Source organism: Trematomus bernacchii, unplaced genomic scaffold (genome assembly GCF_902827165.1).
Source record: "Trematomus bernacchii unplaced genomic scaffold, fTreBer1.1, whole genome shotgun sequence".
NCBI lineage: Eukaryota > Metazoa > Chordata > Actinopteri > Perciformes > Nototheniidae > Trematomus > Trematomus bernacchii.
Window position 1 is genome coordinate 11,812,384 of NW_022987313.1, and position 17,805 is coordinate 11,830,188.

The 17,805-nt window shown below is 41.8% G+C and overlaps 1 protein-coding gene across 3 annotated transcripts in view; it reads left to right on the forward strand.

Annotated features, from left to right (window-relative positions):
* The window catches only part of prkd3 (protein kinase D3), a 37,458-nt gene extending 21,925 nt beyond the window's left edge, over window positions 1–15,533 (forward strand). Inside the window, exons 4-19 of one of the 3 annotated variants that reach the window (XM_034123714.1) lie at window positions 1,679–1,810; window positions 2,457–2,614; window positions 3,455–3,650; window positions 3,741–3,818; window positions 3,902–4,088; window positions 4,875–4,998; window positions 5,222–5,299; window positions 8,266–8,542; window positions 9,868–9,917; window positions 10,261–10,333; window positions 10,461–10,567; window positions 10,683–10,844; window positions 11,666–11,764; window positions 12,325–12,592; window positions 13,005–13,090; window positions 13,741–15,533. In XM_034123714.1, coding sequence (XP_033979605.1) covers window positions 1,679–1,810; window positions 2,457–2,614; window positions 3,455–3,650; window positions 3,741–3,818; window positions 3,902–4,088; window positions 4,875–4,998; window positions 5,222–5,299; window positions 8,266–8,542; window positions 9,868–9,917; window positions 10,261–10,333; window positions 10,461–10,567; window positions 10,683–10,844; window positions 11,666–11,764; window positions 12,325–12,592; window positions 13,005–13,090; window positions 13,741–13,914 — 2,249 coding nt within the window. In that variant the 3' untranslated portion in view covers window positions 13,915–15,533. Of the gene's footprint in view, window positions 1–1,678; window positions 1,811–2,456; window positions 2,615–3,454; window positions 3,651–3,740; window positions 3,819–3,901; window positions 4,089–4,874; window positions 4,999–5,221; window positions 5,300–8,265; window positions 8,543–9,864; window positions 9,918–10,260; window positions 10,334–10,460; window positions 10,568–10,682; window positions 10,845–11,665; window positions 11,765–12,324; window positions 12,593–13,004; window positions 13,091–13,740 lie in introns of all 3 variants that reach the window. The other 2 variants (XM_034123707.1, XM_034123701.1) reach the window with 2 other exon arrangements.
* Window positions 15,534–17,805: the final 2,272 nt, after the last annotated feature.

Sequence of the window (17,805 nt, forward strand, 5' to 3'; positions counted from 1 at the left end):
CTGTCACTTTTAGAGAAGGCGCCGTGGGAATTGTAGTGTTTTATACTCTGTTGACTACAGACGGTGGCCTTTCTTATCAAAACAAAATACTGGCTCTAACACCTTCTGTTTGTCAGATGGAAACTTGTGGCCTCCAAATGGACACTGGGGGCCTCAGAGCAAACAGATAGTGCATTCATGAAAGCCTCTAGCTTCGTGAGAAGTGCTGCGACAAACAACGTGTCGAGGTAATGTTTGGTGTTGCTCGATGATAATTAGCACGAAGAGCATTGCATAACGATGCGACTGCTAAGAAGCACACAGTTGTTTTGCAGACGTGTGTGAAAAAGCGCATGAATGCTGCCTTTTATGTGTCTGTGCCAGGGAGCTATGTTGGCCACATGACCATGTGACATGCCTGAGCTCTTTTTTTCCTTTGAAATCAAACCCAAACTGCAACAATCCCCCCACCAGCCATCATATTTCTCTTAAGTGGAGAGTGGTGAGTGAGCATGATTATGAATGTCACAGATGATATAATGGCAGCTGTTTCAGGAATGAGTTAAATATTTGTTTTGTTATTTGGGTTGACACTAGAACTGACCCTTGGCTTGTGCTGCCTTCGGAAATGTTGCATTGTTTTCTGAAATTAACAGATCAGATATATTCCGTGTGGCCGAGAGGTTCTCTGACTCTTTATTTTCTTCTGTAGATCTTAAATTGATTTCTTGCTCAAAGAATGTTCTCAATTTTCTTTATAAGGAGCAGATTCCTAGCATGGCCACATGTCTTATTTGTTGTTCAAGTCTGCATCTCATCACCGTCCCAGCAGCTGATGTGTCCTCAGATGTCCAAGAGCAAATGTGTTTGGTTGAATCACCTCATAGGAAATGAACACACACACACACCCACACACACAATGACATCAACACTGCCGCTGCACAGGTTAGCTGCTTAACCTAAGTGTAAAGATTAAGCGTCTTTGGTCACCGCGTCCACATAAATGATTGCACGGGGACAGCAAGGAACATAACTCTAAAACTCTCTAGTCACACACACACTGGTTCTTGGCAGCAGCCACCTCCATATCTTGCTCATCTTCACATCTTTGATGAGTCACAGCAATGATTATCCAACGCTTGCTTCCAACAATGAGCTCAGTGTGTCCGTTTGAAACAAAACAGCGGTGACATGAAAGAGACATAAGAGACAGGGACGTGTCCACAGCTCTCTTGGTTTAAACATTGTGTCCCTTATCACACAGATGGACCGATATAACAGGATCATATCTCTGGTGTCTCATTGGTTGTGCCATATCGCTTTCACACATGGAGTGATGACTCAGGAGTAGTGTCTCTGCAGATGTGGCTCCCTCTACTGCACCGGTGTAGCCATAGCACTGTCATGAAGTCATTTGTTTTTATTGCAGAGAGAATCTCAGTTTTATTAGATTGATATTCCCTCATGTACATACATATAGTGAGCCTGTGTACTGTCTTCATTCAATATTGGTTTTATATTAAAAACTGTTGCCAAATACATGTGATAAATGGCTGCTCTCTTCTTGTCTCTTTGATTCCTTTGTCATCTTCTCTCATCCCTTTTTTTCCCCCTCAGTTTTTATTTCCTTCTTTTTTATAAAACTGTTATCCAGATTTGTTTTACTTTCGCCAACTTTTAGTTTGTGTATTGTTTCTAGCTCAAGCCACAGTTGAAGACTTCCAGATCCGACCACATGGCCTTTATGTCCACTCCTACAAAGCCCCGACCTTCTGCGACTACTGCGGGGAGATGCTATGGGGTCTCGTCCGGCAGGGGCTCAAATGTGAAGGTTAGACACACACACACAACATCTGTACAATACTCAGTGTAACTCAGGGAGACAAGGCAACTTATTTCCTACTGCATACACACACACACACACACACACACACACACACACACACACACACACACACACACACACACACACACACACACACACACACACACACACACACACACACACACACACACACACACACACACACACACACACACACACACACACACACACACACACACACACACACACACACACACACACACACACACACACACACACACACATCTGACCTCAACAATGTATCAGGGAGATTTACGAGCAAACACAAAATATTTGGCAATAGTTCCAGCGGCACTCTTGACATTCCCACTGGAAATATTGCATCTCTGCTCGCCTTTAAATGAGTTGGATCAGATTTGAATTATTATTCTCTTTCATTTTATGTCATTAGGCTGCGTTTGAAGTCCCCTCTCTTAAATTGGACTAGTTGATTTATATACCAGTGAAACATTTAAAGTCATAAATTCAGTCAGTGGGACCATCGTGTGGCTGATCAGTGAAATAAAATATATTTGCTTTACCTCCGAGCATGACGTCCTGCAGCGTTTTTACTATTCTTGTGTTAGTGACTGTTGTGTTTTTGTGTTTGAAGGATGTGGGCTAAATTACCACAAGCGCTGTGCCTTTAAGATCCCAAATAACTGTACGGGTGTCAGGAAGAGGAGATTGTCCAATGTCTCCCTGCCCGGACCCTCCCTCTCCCTGCCCCGACCCCCACCTGTTGAAAACACCGTGGTCGTCCTGGACGAGGTGAGTTCTGAATGGCGGTTGCTTGTCATATGTTTGGATAGAACAGTCTTTAAAGAGGACTGTACAAAGTTGGAATGAGTATCTGCTTATTCTCTGACTGACAGGGGAACGAGGTGATGATTTTTATTATCCTCACATATAAAATGAGCTGGCTGGAGTTAAAACATCCTAAACCAGACACGGAGCCATGCAAACTGGCCAAGAATGTGAAGCAGTCAATCCACATGCTGCTCACAAGCTTTGTTTCATCTGATAAACGTGTCTAAACTTATCAAATGCGCCTCTTTTGCATGCTGGAATCTCCTGTGCTCGGTTGTAGAACAATTAATTGAGTTGCACAGCGGTCTGTGAAGTGATCCTCAGCGAGGCCTTATGAAACAGTGTTTGCATAATCCCGCACTGAAATATTCCTCTGTTGTCCGTGTCCTCACCATGGGTCATCAGGAAATGTAATTACGCTAATGACATTACATTTTTAAGTTTATGTATCATGAAAATGAAGAAAGCTTCCTACAGTAACCATTTCTGTCAGGAACTTCCAGCTTGATGATTTAGTCACATAAAATCAGAACCAAATGTGGTAAAACCTGACAAATCTAATAACAATTTTCCACCACTGGGATCATGCTAACTACGCTGAGTCATGCTAACTCGATATGACAGATTCCTCTTTCCATTCATTTCCTTCTCTTCTTCAACTGCCATGTCATCATTCACTCTTTCTTTCCCTATCACTTGAATTCTCCCTCTGAGCCTTTTCTTCCACTTTTCCTTCCTGCATATGGTTTTTAATTTTTGGCCATCATCCCTACATTTTTTCCCCCATCCTTCCAACCCCAGCAGCAGAGGTCCCATCAGGAGGCGGGCAAGCGGATCCTGTCGTGGAGCGGCCGGCCTATCTGGATGGAGAAGATGGTGCTGGGACGGGTTAAAGTGCCGCACACGTTCGCCATTCACACCTACACCCGTCCCACTATCTGCCAGTACTGCAAGCGCCTGCTCAAGGGTCTCTTTCGCCAGGGCATGCAATGTAAAGGTATATACATGTAGAGAATTCGGTGCATTTTGGTGAGGCTTCTCCATAAATATCATATGTTTGAGTCATTTTTTGTATTTCATCTGCCAGACTGCAGGTTCAACTGCCATAAGCGATGTGCGTCAAAGGTACCTAGAGACTGTTTGGGGGAGGTGGACTTCAATGGAGGTAATTTCAACATCTAAGTTCAAAGTCATAGGGGTATATCTTCATTATTTGCAATTTCAAATGTTGCCATATTTAACGTGTAGAGCCAGCCAGCCCCGGCCCGGACTCGGACACCACCATGGACACTATGGAGGTGGACAGTGGGGATATGGACGGGGGCAGAGGACTGGACGACCCAGAGGAACCCTCCACCCCGGACGAGAGGATGTTCGACATGGACTCTCCCTTATTGGATATAGAGAAGGACGAGGAGCCCATCAAGACTATTAGGTAGGAAGATTTAAAGATAGGGTAGGCAGTTTTTTTTTTTTTGGGCATCAATGGGCAAAATAAAACCACGCACGCTTATTGTAATACAAGCGGTCTGAGAGAAAACTATCTTTCTGCATCTCCTCGAGGCTCTGAGAATCCAGCCTGTGATGTGAGACCATGGCCAATCACAGAGAGAGTGTTGTTTGGTCTAATCTGAGACGGATGTGATGTCACTTTTTATAGGGCAATCTGATTGAACGGCGAAAAATCGTGCAGAGAAAACCGTAAAGAGATTGGTGAAGCATTTCAGAGATTGAGACATAATGTTGCTAACCTTCTGCTAACCATCGCCAAATGAGGCTAAGTAGCTAGCTAGAGCCTCAGGTCATATACAGTATATATTGGCATTTTGCCATTATTAAACAGCTCAATAAAATTTGACAGGAAACAAGGGAAGAAATTCATCCAAGGTCAGCAGCCTGATTCGAACCGGAGACTTTGCGGTTATGTTTTAAACCACCAGGTCTAACTGCCCAATTCCTATGTTTATTCTACACCGGCAGCTTGCGTTTTATGTTTCCAGTAGTGCTGCAAACATAAAATGCATCACTTCCTGTGCAGGATTTCTGTCAGGAAACGACCTACCAGACGCTGGGTGCTTAGAAAAGCAAATATAAAAGTTTCATGAGCTGGCTACAAGTCAATTAAAATGTAACCGGTTACTGTTTCAGTATGTTTAACAACGAGTAATTGACATTATTGATTCATGAAATTGTTCATTTTTTTTTCTGCGTGTGTGTCTAGCCCTTCCACTAGCAGCAACATCCCTCTGATGCGGGTGGTCCAGTCCATCAAACACACCAAGAGGCGGAGCTCCACTGTGGTGAAGGAGGGCTGGATGGTTCATTATACGAGCAGGGACAACCTGGTAAGACTGATAGCCCCCAAAAGCCCAACAAAGGAGCCCAGTCTGAAATGGGCTGTGCTTAGCCTGTATGCTGGGGAAAACTCCTTCTCCAAAGCTGTTCACATGTGTTGAATTCAGCACAGAAGGTATTTTCCTCATGAAACTGAATTTTAAAAGTATGGTTATTATCGGTAGGTGATGCAGGTTTTGTCGTTTGGATTAACTTTGTGTCTCCCTTGAACAGAGGAAGAGACATTACTGGAGGCTGGAAGGCAAGAGTCTGAGTCTTTTCCAGAACGACACCGGAGCCAAGTTCTACAAAGTAAGCAGAAAACTATCATCTCTGCCATGTTCTTGGAAAATATGTCGCCATCCACATCAAACACACAGAAGGATTTATTAAACTGTCAAAAATTGGGCAGCTTAATGCGAAGTAATTAAATGAATAATCTTTTATAGCTCCACAGAAGTGTACCATTTAGGGTTGCACGATTTGGAAAAAATAACTAATTACGAATATATTTACTGATATTGCAATTGCGATATGACTTTTCGATATTACAGGGAATTACCATTGCTGTAAGAAAACTCACATTATCATTAAAACATATATATATATAAAAGAGAATCTGTACAAAACAACTATTTTTAAGTCTATAGATTATGGTTTGTATGCTGGGATTTCTTTTTCCAGCACCACAATACTAAATTCAGATATTATATTATTGCGATTTGGATATTTTTCTATTTAAAGAAACACTTTAAAAAAAACTATTTCATTAACAGATGCATTTTGCTCAGAGTTCAAGCTCATATTTTTACATAAAGTAAAGGTATAAGAGTGATGCATTTCCATATCTGTGTTTGAATATCGTCTGTCACACTCATGAGGGGTATGTAAATCCAACCTACAGTAAGCAGTGGTCGCTGTGTGACTCAGCTTGAGGGCTGCCGTGTTGCAACTGTAAACTACCCTGAGGTCAGTTGAAATTTCCCCTGTGGTTTTACACCCTGCAGCCCGGTCTCTTCCCTGCCTGAAGCAAAAGTGTCAAATCACCAACAGTCTCTGTCTTTAGCTAAAGCGTATCAAATGAGATGGGGACATTTGAAGGGGTTTTGATAGATATTCAACAATTTAACCATAGGGATCCCCAAGTTTACTGTAAGTGGATTTACAGAAGAATTTTGATGCATAATTATTCTAGAACAATAAGTTTTAGAGAGAAGTTGTAATCTTTTTTTATTCAAGTGGTGGCTGTGAGTAAAACACTGTAATTTCGATATGTAAAGCCCATTGTGGACAGTGTGTGACACTTGCCCGCTCAGCGCCAGCACCGAAGTCAGTCATTACACCGCCGCAGGGGCTTAATAGCAGGTAATTACACACTGAGGACTGAGGGAGGCAACTGCAAGGTAAAGACTTCCACATGTGTGTCGGTGGCTGTGAGTGCAGGGTGGGGGATGTAATCATTTCTATTGTTCGTGTCGCCTTTGTGTGTTTTGAGAATTCGACACCTCCTTGATCTGTGGTCAGACTCACAGTGGGACGGAGTGTAGGACGCAGAGTTTCCAGTGCGATAGTTCACTTATGAGTGTGTGTCAAACAGGTGGTTTTATGCACAGCTGTCGACATCTGTCACACTAACTCCCTTGAAAAAACGGAATTCTCTTCAAATGTTTCTGTCGCACGCCTGCCCCTAAAGCCTTGGAGAGGAAACCTCATTGGGGAGCGACTCCTCAGGGTGTGTTCGCTGGCAGATTTATGTGGTTCTTTATGATCAACTCTGCTACGTTTAAGACCTTCAGGGGGCTAATTGAAGGCTAGCTGTAAATGCCTTGTTTTCATGCTTCATAGTTTTTGTTCCTTGCTGCAGAGTTGTATCCAATGATAGATAAGATGAAGTAGAAAAAGCTTCTTTCTGGGGGTCTCTTCTTCCGAAAACCACAGATTCTCCATATGCTCGGCGTGCGCCCTGGAAGTCGTCTGTCCCGGGCATAAACCCCTCAACTCCTCTGAAGTTTTTGTAGCCTGCTGCTCATCAGTGTGTGGCCGCTGTCCGCCCCTCTCCTCTTTTCCTTTATACCTCCGATCTGATTAGTGGTGGTCGCGTGGTGGCTTGCTTGCCAGGCATGGCAGCCATTTTCTCCATTTGGAAGCCATAACCGCTCCCCGTTTGAAGATGAGACCCCTGTACTTGTGGCTTTCTCTGAAGAACCCTTTTATGGGGTGAGGGGGCTTCTCTCTGTCTCTGCCAGATTGAGTCCTGTCACACTCAAAACGACCCCCCCCCCCCCCCCCCCCCCACACACACACACACTACCCCGCAGAGGAACGGTAGTTGCCGTGTCTTTCGTCTCCGTGGCTAGCGGTAGCGCCAGCGGCTCGTGCTCAGATGGGGCCCCTGGCTGGCCCTGCCTTGTAATCAGGGAACCAGAGCACTTGAGCCGCCGCAGGGCCCCCGCTCACGTGACCCGGCCCCGCTAACCACAAGCACTTCATCTGATACTCTGTGGTGAGCCACGCGGAGGGGACAGCGTGTGCCTCTCTGAGCCCCCCATTGGCTGAGACGTCTCTGTGTTTTTAAATGTTTCGACCCTCCCTCCTCTCTTTGATTTGACAGTGAGTTTGAAGGAGAGGAAGAGGAAGGGGGGGGGGGGACTTTTAAAGTGTGCAGCAACTGTTCTTTTCTGTATGTGCTCATAAGAGAGAGGAGAGTGAAGGAGAAAGTTAGAGCTGGGACTATTTAACTCTATCAACACTGTGGAGACTTTGAGTGTGTGAGTGTTACTTCCTGTATTTTAGTTTATGTCATGTCTTTGCAGCAGTAGTGCGTTATTTTTCTGCTTTAATTGTTTTTCAGTTTTCTTCTTTAATTGAGATAACGACCGTTGTAATTTTGTTAAAAATATTTACTGAATTGTTTTAAAGTCTGAGGAAACTTTTTTTTGGCAGTAACTTTTCTGTAAATCCATTTTTTTATTCGTTTTTCAGAAAGATCTCATTTTTGAATTTGCTATTTCTGTTTTGTTTTAATATTTATAATTAATGCTGAAACTGATGTAGATATATGGTTGGGCATCTGCTGTTGGACTCCTTTACACTGTTTTGTATTGTAGAAGGGTGTTGCTTTTTGTACCAATGAATTGTTAATGCCGCAGGTTTATTGGTTGATTGTACTGATAACACTTTTTCGGGACCTTATTTATTTGAGAGAATCCTAATATAATATTTTGTTTTTTGTATGATCGCTTACTAGTTGTGATTTGTGTCCCTCCTCCCTCCCTCAGGAAATCCCTCTGTCGGAGATCCTGCAGGTGGAGCAGTGCAGAGACTACAGTAACCTGGCCCAGGGCAGCAACCCTCACTGCTTCGAGGTCATCACAGCCACCATGGTGTACTACGTGGGGGAGAACAACTGCAGCCTCTACCACAGCCCCGCGCTGGCCGCCTCGGGGGTCGGCATGGACGTGGCTCAGGGCTGGGAGAAGGCCATCAGACAGGCCCTGATGCCCGTCACCCCCCAGCCCAGCGTGGCCAGCGCCGCGGGACAGGGCAAAGATCATAGTGAGTAGAGGAGATGGGAAAACAACTTAAAATAGAACAAGGAAGTAGAAAAATATTGCTTATTTTTCTCTTTAAAATGCACATTTTGGGGGAATTCAGGCAACCAATTGTATTAAACATTAATTTTTTAGGTGAAGATGTGTGGTGCTAAGAATTATTCAAGTTTATAATTTTGTATTTAACCTTTTCAGTTAATAACAGTCCATCATGGGATAACAATAATCCATAATCAACAGTATAGTTTGTCAAAAATATATAAATTCAAAAATTATTAGAGATTTGAAAGTACAAAAATGATGATGACTTTGAGTGATTTTGAAGTTTATAGGAATTAGAATTGCACACGGCTCTAAATCTCACAGATAAAGGGTCTTCTTGTTTATTTTAGCGGCCTCTGGCTGAAGCAATTTCGTTTTTTTTACATACAATAAACAAGAAGAGCTTTTATCTGAGACTTCACAGATAGTAAAATACATTAGTAAGGAATTCTGTCAATGTTTAACTGTGTGCCTTGTATCAGACAAACATTTCCCCTGTCACATTTTGTTGTTACTCAACCCGAAACTAAGTAGGTAACTTCTAGGGCCACAACAAAAGAAAGTCTGCCTTTTGCTTGTTATGTGTGGTTAAGATTTGAATGTTGTCTCAATTAGAAAGAAGGTCCCTCTTTACACTATGTTGGCTTTAGTGGTCAAAAAAACAACAAGGTAGCTGGCTTCAGCATTCAATCAGCGGGGAAACCCTTTATTAGTGTCTATAGGTTAAAGGAAGTGATGCCTCAAAGCAAGTCACTGTTTCAAGATGACATTTAGACAAATGAAATGACTTGAGATTAAGCCTGTATCACTGTAGTCTGGAATTATTACATTATAGTAGACGAACAGGCAAATAAAATATTTTAATCTGCAAATATTTGTGTCATTATGTGGTAATTCCTCAATCAAATATCCATTAAAATGACATGTGTTGGGTGTAGCACTAGCTTAATGATCACAACATCTTGTTTTCTACTTGCTCTTCTCTTCACTGGCTAGTATGCAGAATTAGCCCCTGCGGCGGTTTAAATTCCCAGTTATGAAAATGCATCGCATACTTGGACCACTCAGTCACACATAGCTTCCCAGATCCATTTTATAGCCAATTTATTGTGTAGTAAAATGCTTCATTATGCGCGGCTGTGACTTATTGCATGCAGCTGCGATAAGCCTAAAAGTAAAAAATGCTAGTATTTGAGCAATATCTCTCCGACTACAATTCGAGATGGATGCTTTTGCTTTTGGTAAACTTATTGAATCCTGAACCATCGTGTGTTTCCTCTCCAGAAGAGCTGTCCATCAGCATATCTGTGTCTAACTGCCAGGTCCAGGAGAATGTGGTGAGTTCTTTTTTCTCTGATAGACGCTGTTGCATAACTTTCCCGCAAAGGCTGCACATGCACGCATTCATGAGCTATTAAAGTATCTGTTGTGGTCAAAATGAGTAATTGTTTCTTTACCAAAATGTCCAAGTGGAAGCTTTTATGCTGCATAATTGGGGAAGCTGCTGTCCCATTTTATTTTGGTAAAGGGATATCGTTTCAGTTCCACTTCTGCATTATGTGAAAGTTAAACGTGGCAATGCCAGAAAACTTTTTTTTGGAAGAGAGGTTTTTCTTACGGGCTTTTGATGATGTAATCATGCGATGAAAAACAGTAACAATGCAAATGTTCTCTTTGTAGGATATCGCTTCAGTGTACCAAATATTCTCTGATGAGGTGCTGGGATCTGGCCAGTTTGGCATCGTGTATGGAGGTGTGTTTCCCTTTGAATTTACTTTACCAGTTGAGCTACACACCGCCCCGTACCACTCAGATTTGACTGTGAACTGAATTACATTTGTTTGATTTTGAAAGTTATTCATTTTCCCATTATATTTTAGGCAAACACAGAAAAAGCGGCAGAGATGTGGCCATCAAGGTTATTGACAAGATGAGATTTCCTACTAAGCAGGAGAGCCAGCTACGGAATGAGGTGGCCATATTACAGGTAATAACCAGCATCCATCAAGCACACAATGAAATCAAATACTAGCGTCAATTGTCTTAACTGTTATACTCTCAATATCCGGTATAGATCTCATGTCTTTTGTGCATTCTTTTAGAATCTGCACCACCCGGGTATCGTGAACTTGGAGTGCATGTTCGAGACGCCGGAGCGGGTGTTCGTCGTCATGGAGAAGCTGCACGGCGACATGCTGGAGATGATTTTGTCCAGCGAGAAGAGCAAACTGCCGGAACGCGTCACCAAGTTCCTCGTCACGCAGGTCAGTGTTGCAATGCATTCACCCTCTCTTAACCCCACTTCTCTTTTGTCTTTTTATCACCCCTCAAATCTTCAGTGCTCTTTAGCTTGATGTTAATCTTTGGAAGCAGCTGATCAAAAATCAACTCTAAAGAATGTGTCTATCAACGCTTTATACCCTCGTCCGTTACTTCTTGCTTCTGTTTCCTATTGTCTCATAACTTTCCTCCCTTCTGTTTTTTTGGGGGGGGGGTGTGTTAGCCCCCTGCTGCAGCTCCAGTGCCTGTTTATTCTTGTGGTGCGCTGATTGTGGGGGGGGGGTGGGGTGAATTGTTTACGGGATTGGTCTCTGCATGGCATTACGGCCCCCTCCCCAGACCGTGGATTACAGCCTGCAGGGCTCCGGTGGCTTTGCGGCCTGATTAGAAGAGCAGCAGGCCCCTGGCTCTCCGCGGGTCCCAAAACAGGAGCAGGGGCCATTAGCGACGGGCCCATTAGCTGCGGCGGGGGCCCGGCTCTGATGTGGCCCGGGGAGGACTTCTGTCAACGTCAGGGTCAGGACAGGGGGGGCCAGGCGCACTGCGGTGTCTGGGACAGGGCCATGCGATGATGAGATGAGATCATGTGTCTTCATTGTGAAGGCGCTGGTCAGGACGGAGTATTTTAGGGCATTTGTATGCTTACACTGCTATTTTTCCATATGGCAGCATTATACAAACATTACCCTGTTTATACCACACACTCCATGCATTAAAACATTTAGACCACAATGTTTATATTATTGGCATCTGGATTTTTTTTTTAAAGCTAAATCTGTTCTTGTTTCTCTTCTGCCTACAACAGATCCTGGTGGCCCTGAGACATCTGCACTTCAAAAATATTGTTCACTGTGACTTGAAGCCTGAGAACGTACTACTGGCCTCCGCAGAGCCCTTTCCTCAGGTACAAAAAAAGTGTTTTGTGCATATATGTGTGTAGGGCATCCACCATTAGTCGGAGATTGCCATATAATATAATTACTTTTGATAAGGTAAACCTTTCTTGATCCTCAAAGGGAGATTCAGGTGTCTTATCAGCAACAGCAATAAGGGTAAACACAGGATAGGAAAGATAAGAATTCACAGAAGAATAACAGTAATAATCAAAGTAAAAGTAAAGAAATGTAAGAATAAAAGTGTTAGAAAGATATGTACACAAGTCATTTAGGATAATTGATACATTTGTCTTGCAAAATAGTCTGAGCTCTTAAATATTGAGATTTCTTGCTTTTTGCTATTAAATATCATATTAAAGTGATAAAACAATACATTTAAAGACAGCTCCTTGGACTTGGAGAATTCGAAAGCCCTTTTTTGACTGTTGTTTGACATTTTACGGACCATACGGTTAATCTCTAGAAAATCCACAGCATATTAATGACTAATATGAGTATTTGCAGCATTATGTGTTTGGTATGTCTGTATACACACGTGTCTATATGTTGACCATGTTGTTTCCCCCAGGTAAAGCTGTGTGACTTTGGCTTTGCCCGTATCATCGGTGAGAAGTCGTTCCGGCGCTCTGTGGTGGGCACTCCGGCCTACCTGGCTCCTGAGGTGCTGCGCAGCAAAGGCTACAACCGCTCCTTAGACATGTGGTCGGTGGGAGTCATCGTGTACGTCAGCTTGAGCGGGACGTTCCCTTTCAACGAGGACGAGGATATTAACGACCAGATCCAGAATGCTGCCTTCATGTACCCCCCAACGCCATGGAAGGACATCTCTGCAGAGGGTAAGAAGAAGACAGGAAATGTGTCGGTTTGTTTGTTGTAGCTCTAAGTCATTTGGCTGTAGTTCAATTGGTGTCAAAGTGTTACTCAGTTAGCCTCAGAGCTCCCCTCCTACATGTCTGGGTCCTCTGAACTTTGCTCTCACTTTTTTTCTGTCTGCGGTTGCAATGAGTCACTCTCAAACCTCCCCAACTGTAGCTCCTCCCACATACAGTGTGAGATATATATGAAAAGGTCAACAAACAAAAGTGTTGATGCTAATGTTTCGTAAGCTAACTTCAGTCAAATGTTGTTATCTTTTGCTGTAGACGGATGAAATGTGTCCTTTCCCTCACATCCTTAAATACGCTGTTGGTATGAGATGATATGTCTTCTAAGTTCAGTTTGTTGATACATTCTCTATTCCCCTCACAGCCACAGATCTGATCAACAATCTCCTCCAAGTCAAGATGAGGAAGAGGTACAGCGTGGACAAGTGTCTCAGCCATCCCTGGTTACAGGTGACTTTTGACCTTATTCTCTTTGATGCTTTAACCCATATCACACTTCTCAGTTGAATCAGAACACACAGACAAGACACTCATGCTGTTGCAGCGTGACTTACACTTTCAGAAGGATATTTTCTGATAATCGTCACGTTTGAATGTTTTCTTGTGTATCAACAGTTCACATATAGCTGTCTCTACGGCTGTAGTTATAGTGTTATTGACTTCATTGCAACATTAGACTTCCTGCTTCACACCCCCTCAGAATCATGTGAGGTTCAAAAACCTATAGCATGATTAGCCCCAAATATATAATTAGATAAATAATAATAATAGGAGTTTTAATCCTTGGATGATTGATAAAAAAAAAAAAAATAATAATAATAATAAAAGGTATTATTATTATGATAATAATAAACTTAGCTTAAAATAAAGCTTAAAAAGGAAATAAAAAATACAATAAAAATTCAAAAATAAAATTCACATTTGGCCCTGATCCTCTTCCGTACACTATAGATAAAAACATACACAGAAATAAAATCTTATAAAAACGAATGTCCATCCCTGAAACACAGACACACTGTTCATAAACAGAAGTCTTTACAAACCTCTGGAGGAAAATACTCAGGAACACTTAGATTAAGAGCTGCTGCCTCTCTCCTCAGGACTATCAGACCTGGCTGGACCTCAGGGAGTTTGAGACGCGGCGAGGCGAGCGCTACATCACCCACGAGAGCGACGACACGCGATGGGAGGAGTTCGGCGACGAGCACTGTCTCCTGTACCCCAAACACTTCATCATGGCTCCCAACCTGGACGACATGGAGGAGGACCCCTAGTGGCTCACAGGACACCACATGTGTTTAAAATGAACAAGGTTTGTCACAGGGACTTTTTCAAGAAGCAATGGGAGCGACAGAGTTTTCCCTCCAGGACTGTTTGTCGTGAAAACAGAGAGGAAGCCGATCAGGTGGAGAATCGTTCTCCGGAGGCTTTAAGAGCGGGAAAAAACCCGACAGAATTTGTAGCATGATGCGCCGCTACGAGCAGTATGCAGGTGGAGATGCAACAGAAACGCATTGAGAAACTGTGTGGAGATAACAGTGTTTGCACAAAATCTAAAAACATTCCATGGATTTCCTAGTTTCTTTTTTAAGAACAATCGCAAAACAAGGTGAACGTAATAGTTTAGTTAGTGTACAAAACATTTTGGAGTAATAATATGACTGTTCTTTATGTGAGAGAAGAGGTCTGACAGCGCTTACCCCAGGAGTAAAGTGCACTTTCCACAAGGGATTTACAGTCCGAGAATTTAAAACATTTTTTATTCTCATTTCCCAACCGTTTGTGAGACTGGCCTTTTGCTTGAAACTGGAACAATCACATGTTTGTATGTTTTTTTAATGTATTTCATAATTGTGGTCGATTTTTGCACTATATTACCAATTGAACCGCAATATTTGCTGCGGTGTTTTGCGAAGCCAATCGAGGTGCAAAGTTGAAACCAGCAGGAGGTTGATGCAACTCGCTCCAATTGGCTGCTCCTCCATCCTTTATTTTAGAGCTGCAACTAAGCATTAAGTTGAATCTTCAGATTATTTTCCACAGAAATCCATAAAAAATGTGGTCGAGAAAATGTCCGACAGTCAATCCTAATTTCTTAAAGTCAGAGGTAATGTTTGTTCTTTCAGTCAAAACCAAGAATATTGTTTAATATGATATTAAACAGAGTAAAGCAGTACATCTCCATTTATGAGAAGCTAAAAACTGTATTTTCTGCAGATTTTGCACGACAAATAACTAAATTGAGTTTAAGAATCCGTCGATTGACTTATCGTTGCAGCTTTTATTTATTTTTACAGCGAGCTAGCAGCTAATGGCGGCCATGTTTGATCAACTTCCCCCTGGAGTTGGTGACCAACAGACCCTGACCAAACATGTTCAATCATTTCAATGTTTCCAAACCTTTTTCTAAAGCTACACGAAATCCTCAAGTCACTGAATTGTCAGTAAAATGCAATAATGGAGCCATTTTTTCCTATTCATCATAAGGCTGAAGCAGCATGGACTCTATGTTAGAGCATCATGTCTCTGTGTATATCTGTACTGTCGCAGTATTGTTAAATGTGACTCTGGAATATGTGTTTGTGATGCTCTTTAGGTATCTGAAGTGTTGCGTCGCCAACTGAGCTTTCACACAGAACAAAATGTTGGTGTTTATTATGTTGTCTGGACCAATCAACAGCCCTTTGGTCTGGACTGTGGACACTCTTACAGTTTGGTTCACATGGGAGTTTATTGAACTACAGTTTTGTAGTTTGCTCTGTTGGTGTGTTTTGGGAATACGTTCCTGTTTTCCTGTTGTCCTCTTCCTGTCTTTGTTGCCGCTGGATTGGCAGGTGTCAGTGTTTTGTATATTTCAGTAAATACCAATGGAATAAAAAACCCAACTTCCCAACTGAAGAAAGTTTTGTTCCACCTTGAAAGGTCTTTATGTTCCCTCTCCTGACTTCAACAATAGCTTTAGTTTTTCCATGACTCTGCGGCACAAGTAGTCACAACTTGTAGTTTAGTGTATATTGCATCACTGTGTGTGTGTGTGTGTGTGTGCGTGTGCGTGTGTGTGTGTTGTGGTCTAACATGTCAAATCCCATTCCCAGCAGCTGGATGTGATTGTTGCACCACACCGAGCAGTTAGCAGAGCCAGTCGCTCACCACAAGAGAGTAATGACACAGTAAAAGAGGGTGGTGGTAGAGGGGGGGGGGGGGGTTCGTGGAACACTTTGAAATCCTTATCATGAGACCCCTTCCAGTATCAGGAATAACATGTCTTATTCCTGCACTGTTCTTCAGAATGTGACTATTGTTTCAGGGTAGAGAAAGGACAACTTTCATTCATTCACCAAATGAATTGTGCTTGAGTCCAGTGTTGGAAAGTAACTGAGTACATTCACTTCAGAATAACTATGAGCTATGTGTGCTTCACTTCCATTTTCTGCCACAGGGATATATTTTTATTGCACCATATTAATTTGACACTTGTAGTAACTACTTTCTTTTAAACATAAATATGAATAATGTGTTTGTATAATATATATAATACTAGTTTACTTAGTTGTACACAAAGTACAAAATGTAATCCAGATTGACAAATAACATTTAAAACTCTTGTATTTATTTGTTTGTGATAAAAACAGAATAATAATATATAATAATATGCAACACTTTTCAAAAAGCCATTCGGTATAATTAGTACTTTTACTTTTGATGCTCGAGTACATTGTCCGGATATAACTATTGTACTTTCACTTAAATACAATTTTAAACTTAAGGCTTTTACTTGTAATAGTAATATAATCACAAATAATTGAGTATTTTTAGATGTGGTATTACTACTTTAACTTAAGGATCTGAATACCCTCCAGCCTGCTTAATCCCTCCACCATTCTCCTATCCGTCCACTGTTAGCCATCATGGCTAGCATTATTGCAATGCTATCATCAAAAAGCCACTGATGAGAGGTTTAAACTGATTTTCCTTTAAGGCGGCACTCAATACTGCCCTCCTGCATCTGTTAGTCTGAATGCATTCAAGATGTGGACGGTCTTTGCAGGCCAGATGACCCCATTAACCTGGAGGGGGGGCACATTTATATACTGCAACAGCTCTGTTTGAAGTCACTGAGTTGGTCCTCACACATGAAGTTATTAAAGAAAACCTGAACCAGCGCCCCGTTAACATACCACATATTTGACTGCAGCTTGAGTTAGAGTAATTAAAGGATTCATGGTGGAAAGAGATGCAGATATAGTGATGTTGTAGATGTAGAGAGATCACAGCGAAATAAAGGGCAATGTCTCCCTCCTCTGGCTGCACTGAGGTGGAATAGTTTCAGTAATACATGGTATCATAAAGCCTTGATTTAAAAAGGGCTATCAAACTGTCCACTTCATTAGATACAAATGTACAATTCATTGCACGTCTAGATTAAATTACTTTTTTAGAAGGGCCACATTTGAGAACAGTGAAGCGCTAAGGGGTCGGACATTTCATTTCCTGTCTGACCTGGGAATTTAGGAATTTCATTGTAAAAACAGTAGGTTGTTTTGACAAACGTTATAATGGATTTAAAATATGTTTTATTCATTTTGATTCTCCGTAATCCCCTCTGCTTAGAAATATCCATCTAGGTTTTACACTATTTTATTATTCAAAAGTAAAAATCTCCCTTCTGCACCTACTGCATTTGTTTGACATCACAAAACAGTTCAGTGTGATAAATGCATTGAGCAAGAGCTTAACACTTTGTTTTGTAAGTGTTCAGATATTCACAGACAGATGAAAATGAAAGGGATTAACTTCAGAGAAGGTCGATTTTTATACTTTTTTTTTCATTTATAAATGATCTAACGGACTGATTGAGTTCTTTAAAGAGCTGGGTTCGGCCCATCCATTAATACTGTCCTGCTAGAACGTCGACTTTTAACTTCATTTTATTTTTTACCTTTTCCTTGAAGTGTAGGTGCTGTTTTTTATATTATATTGAGAATTGTTTCTTTTCTTTCTTTCTACCCACCTTAGTGTATGTAACCAGGAAGGACAAACAGCTTTTAAGACCTCCTAATATAATGTATTTTAGTACAACACTAAAAGTTCACATTTCTTTTCCAACAACAGATTTTTGTATATGTTGAAAAACCTGAAGGGAATCTTTTGAAATATTGTTCATA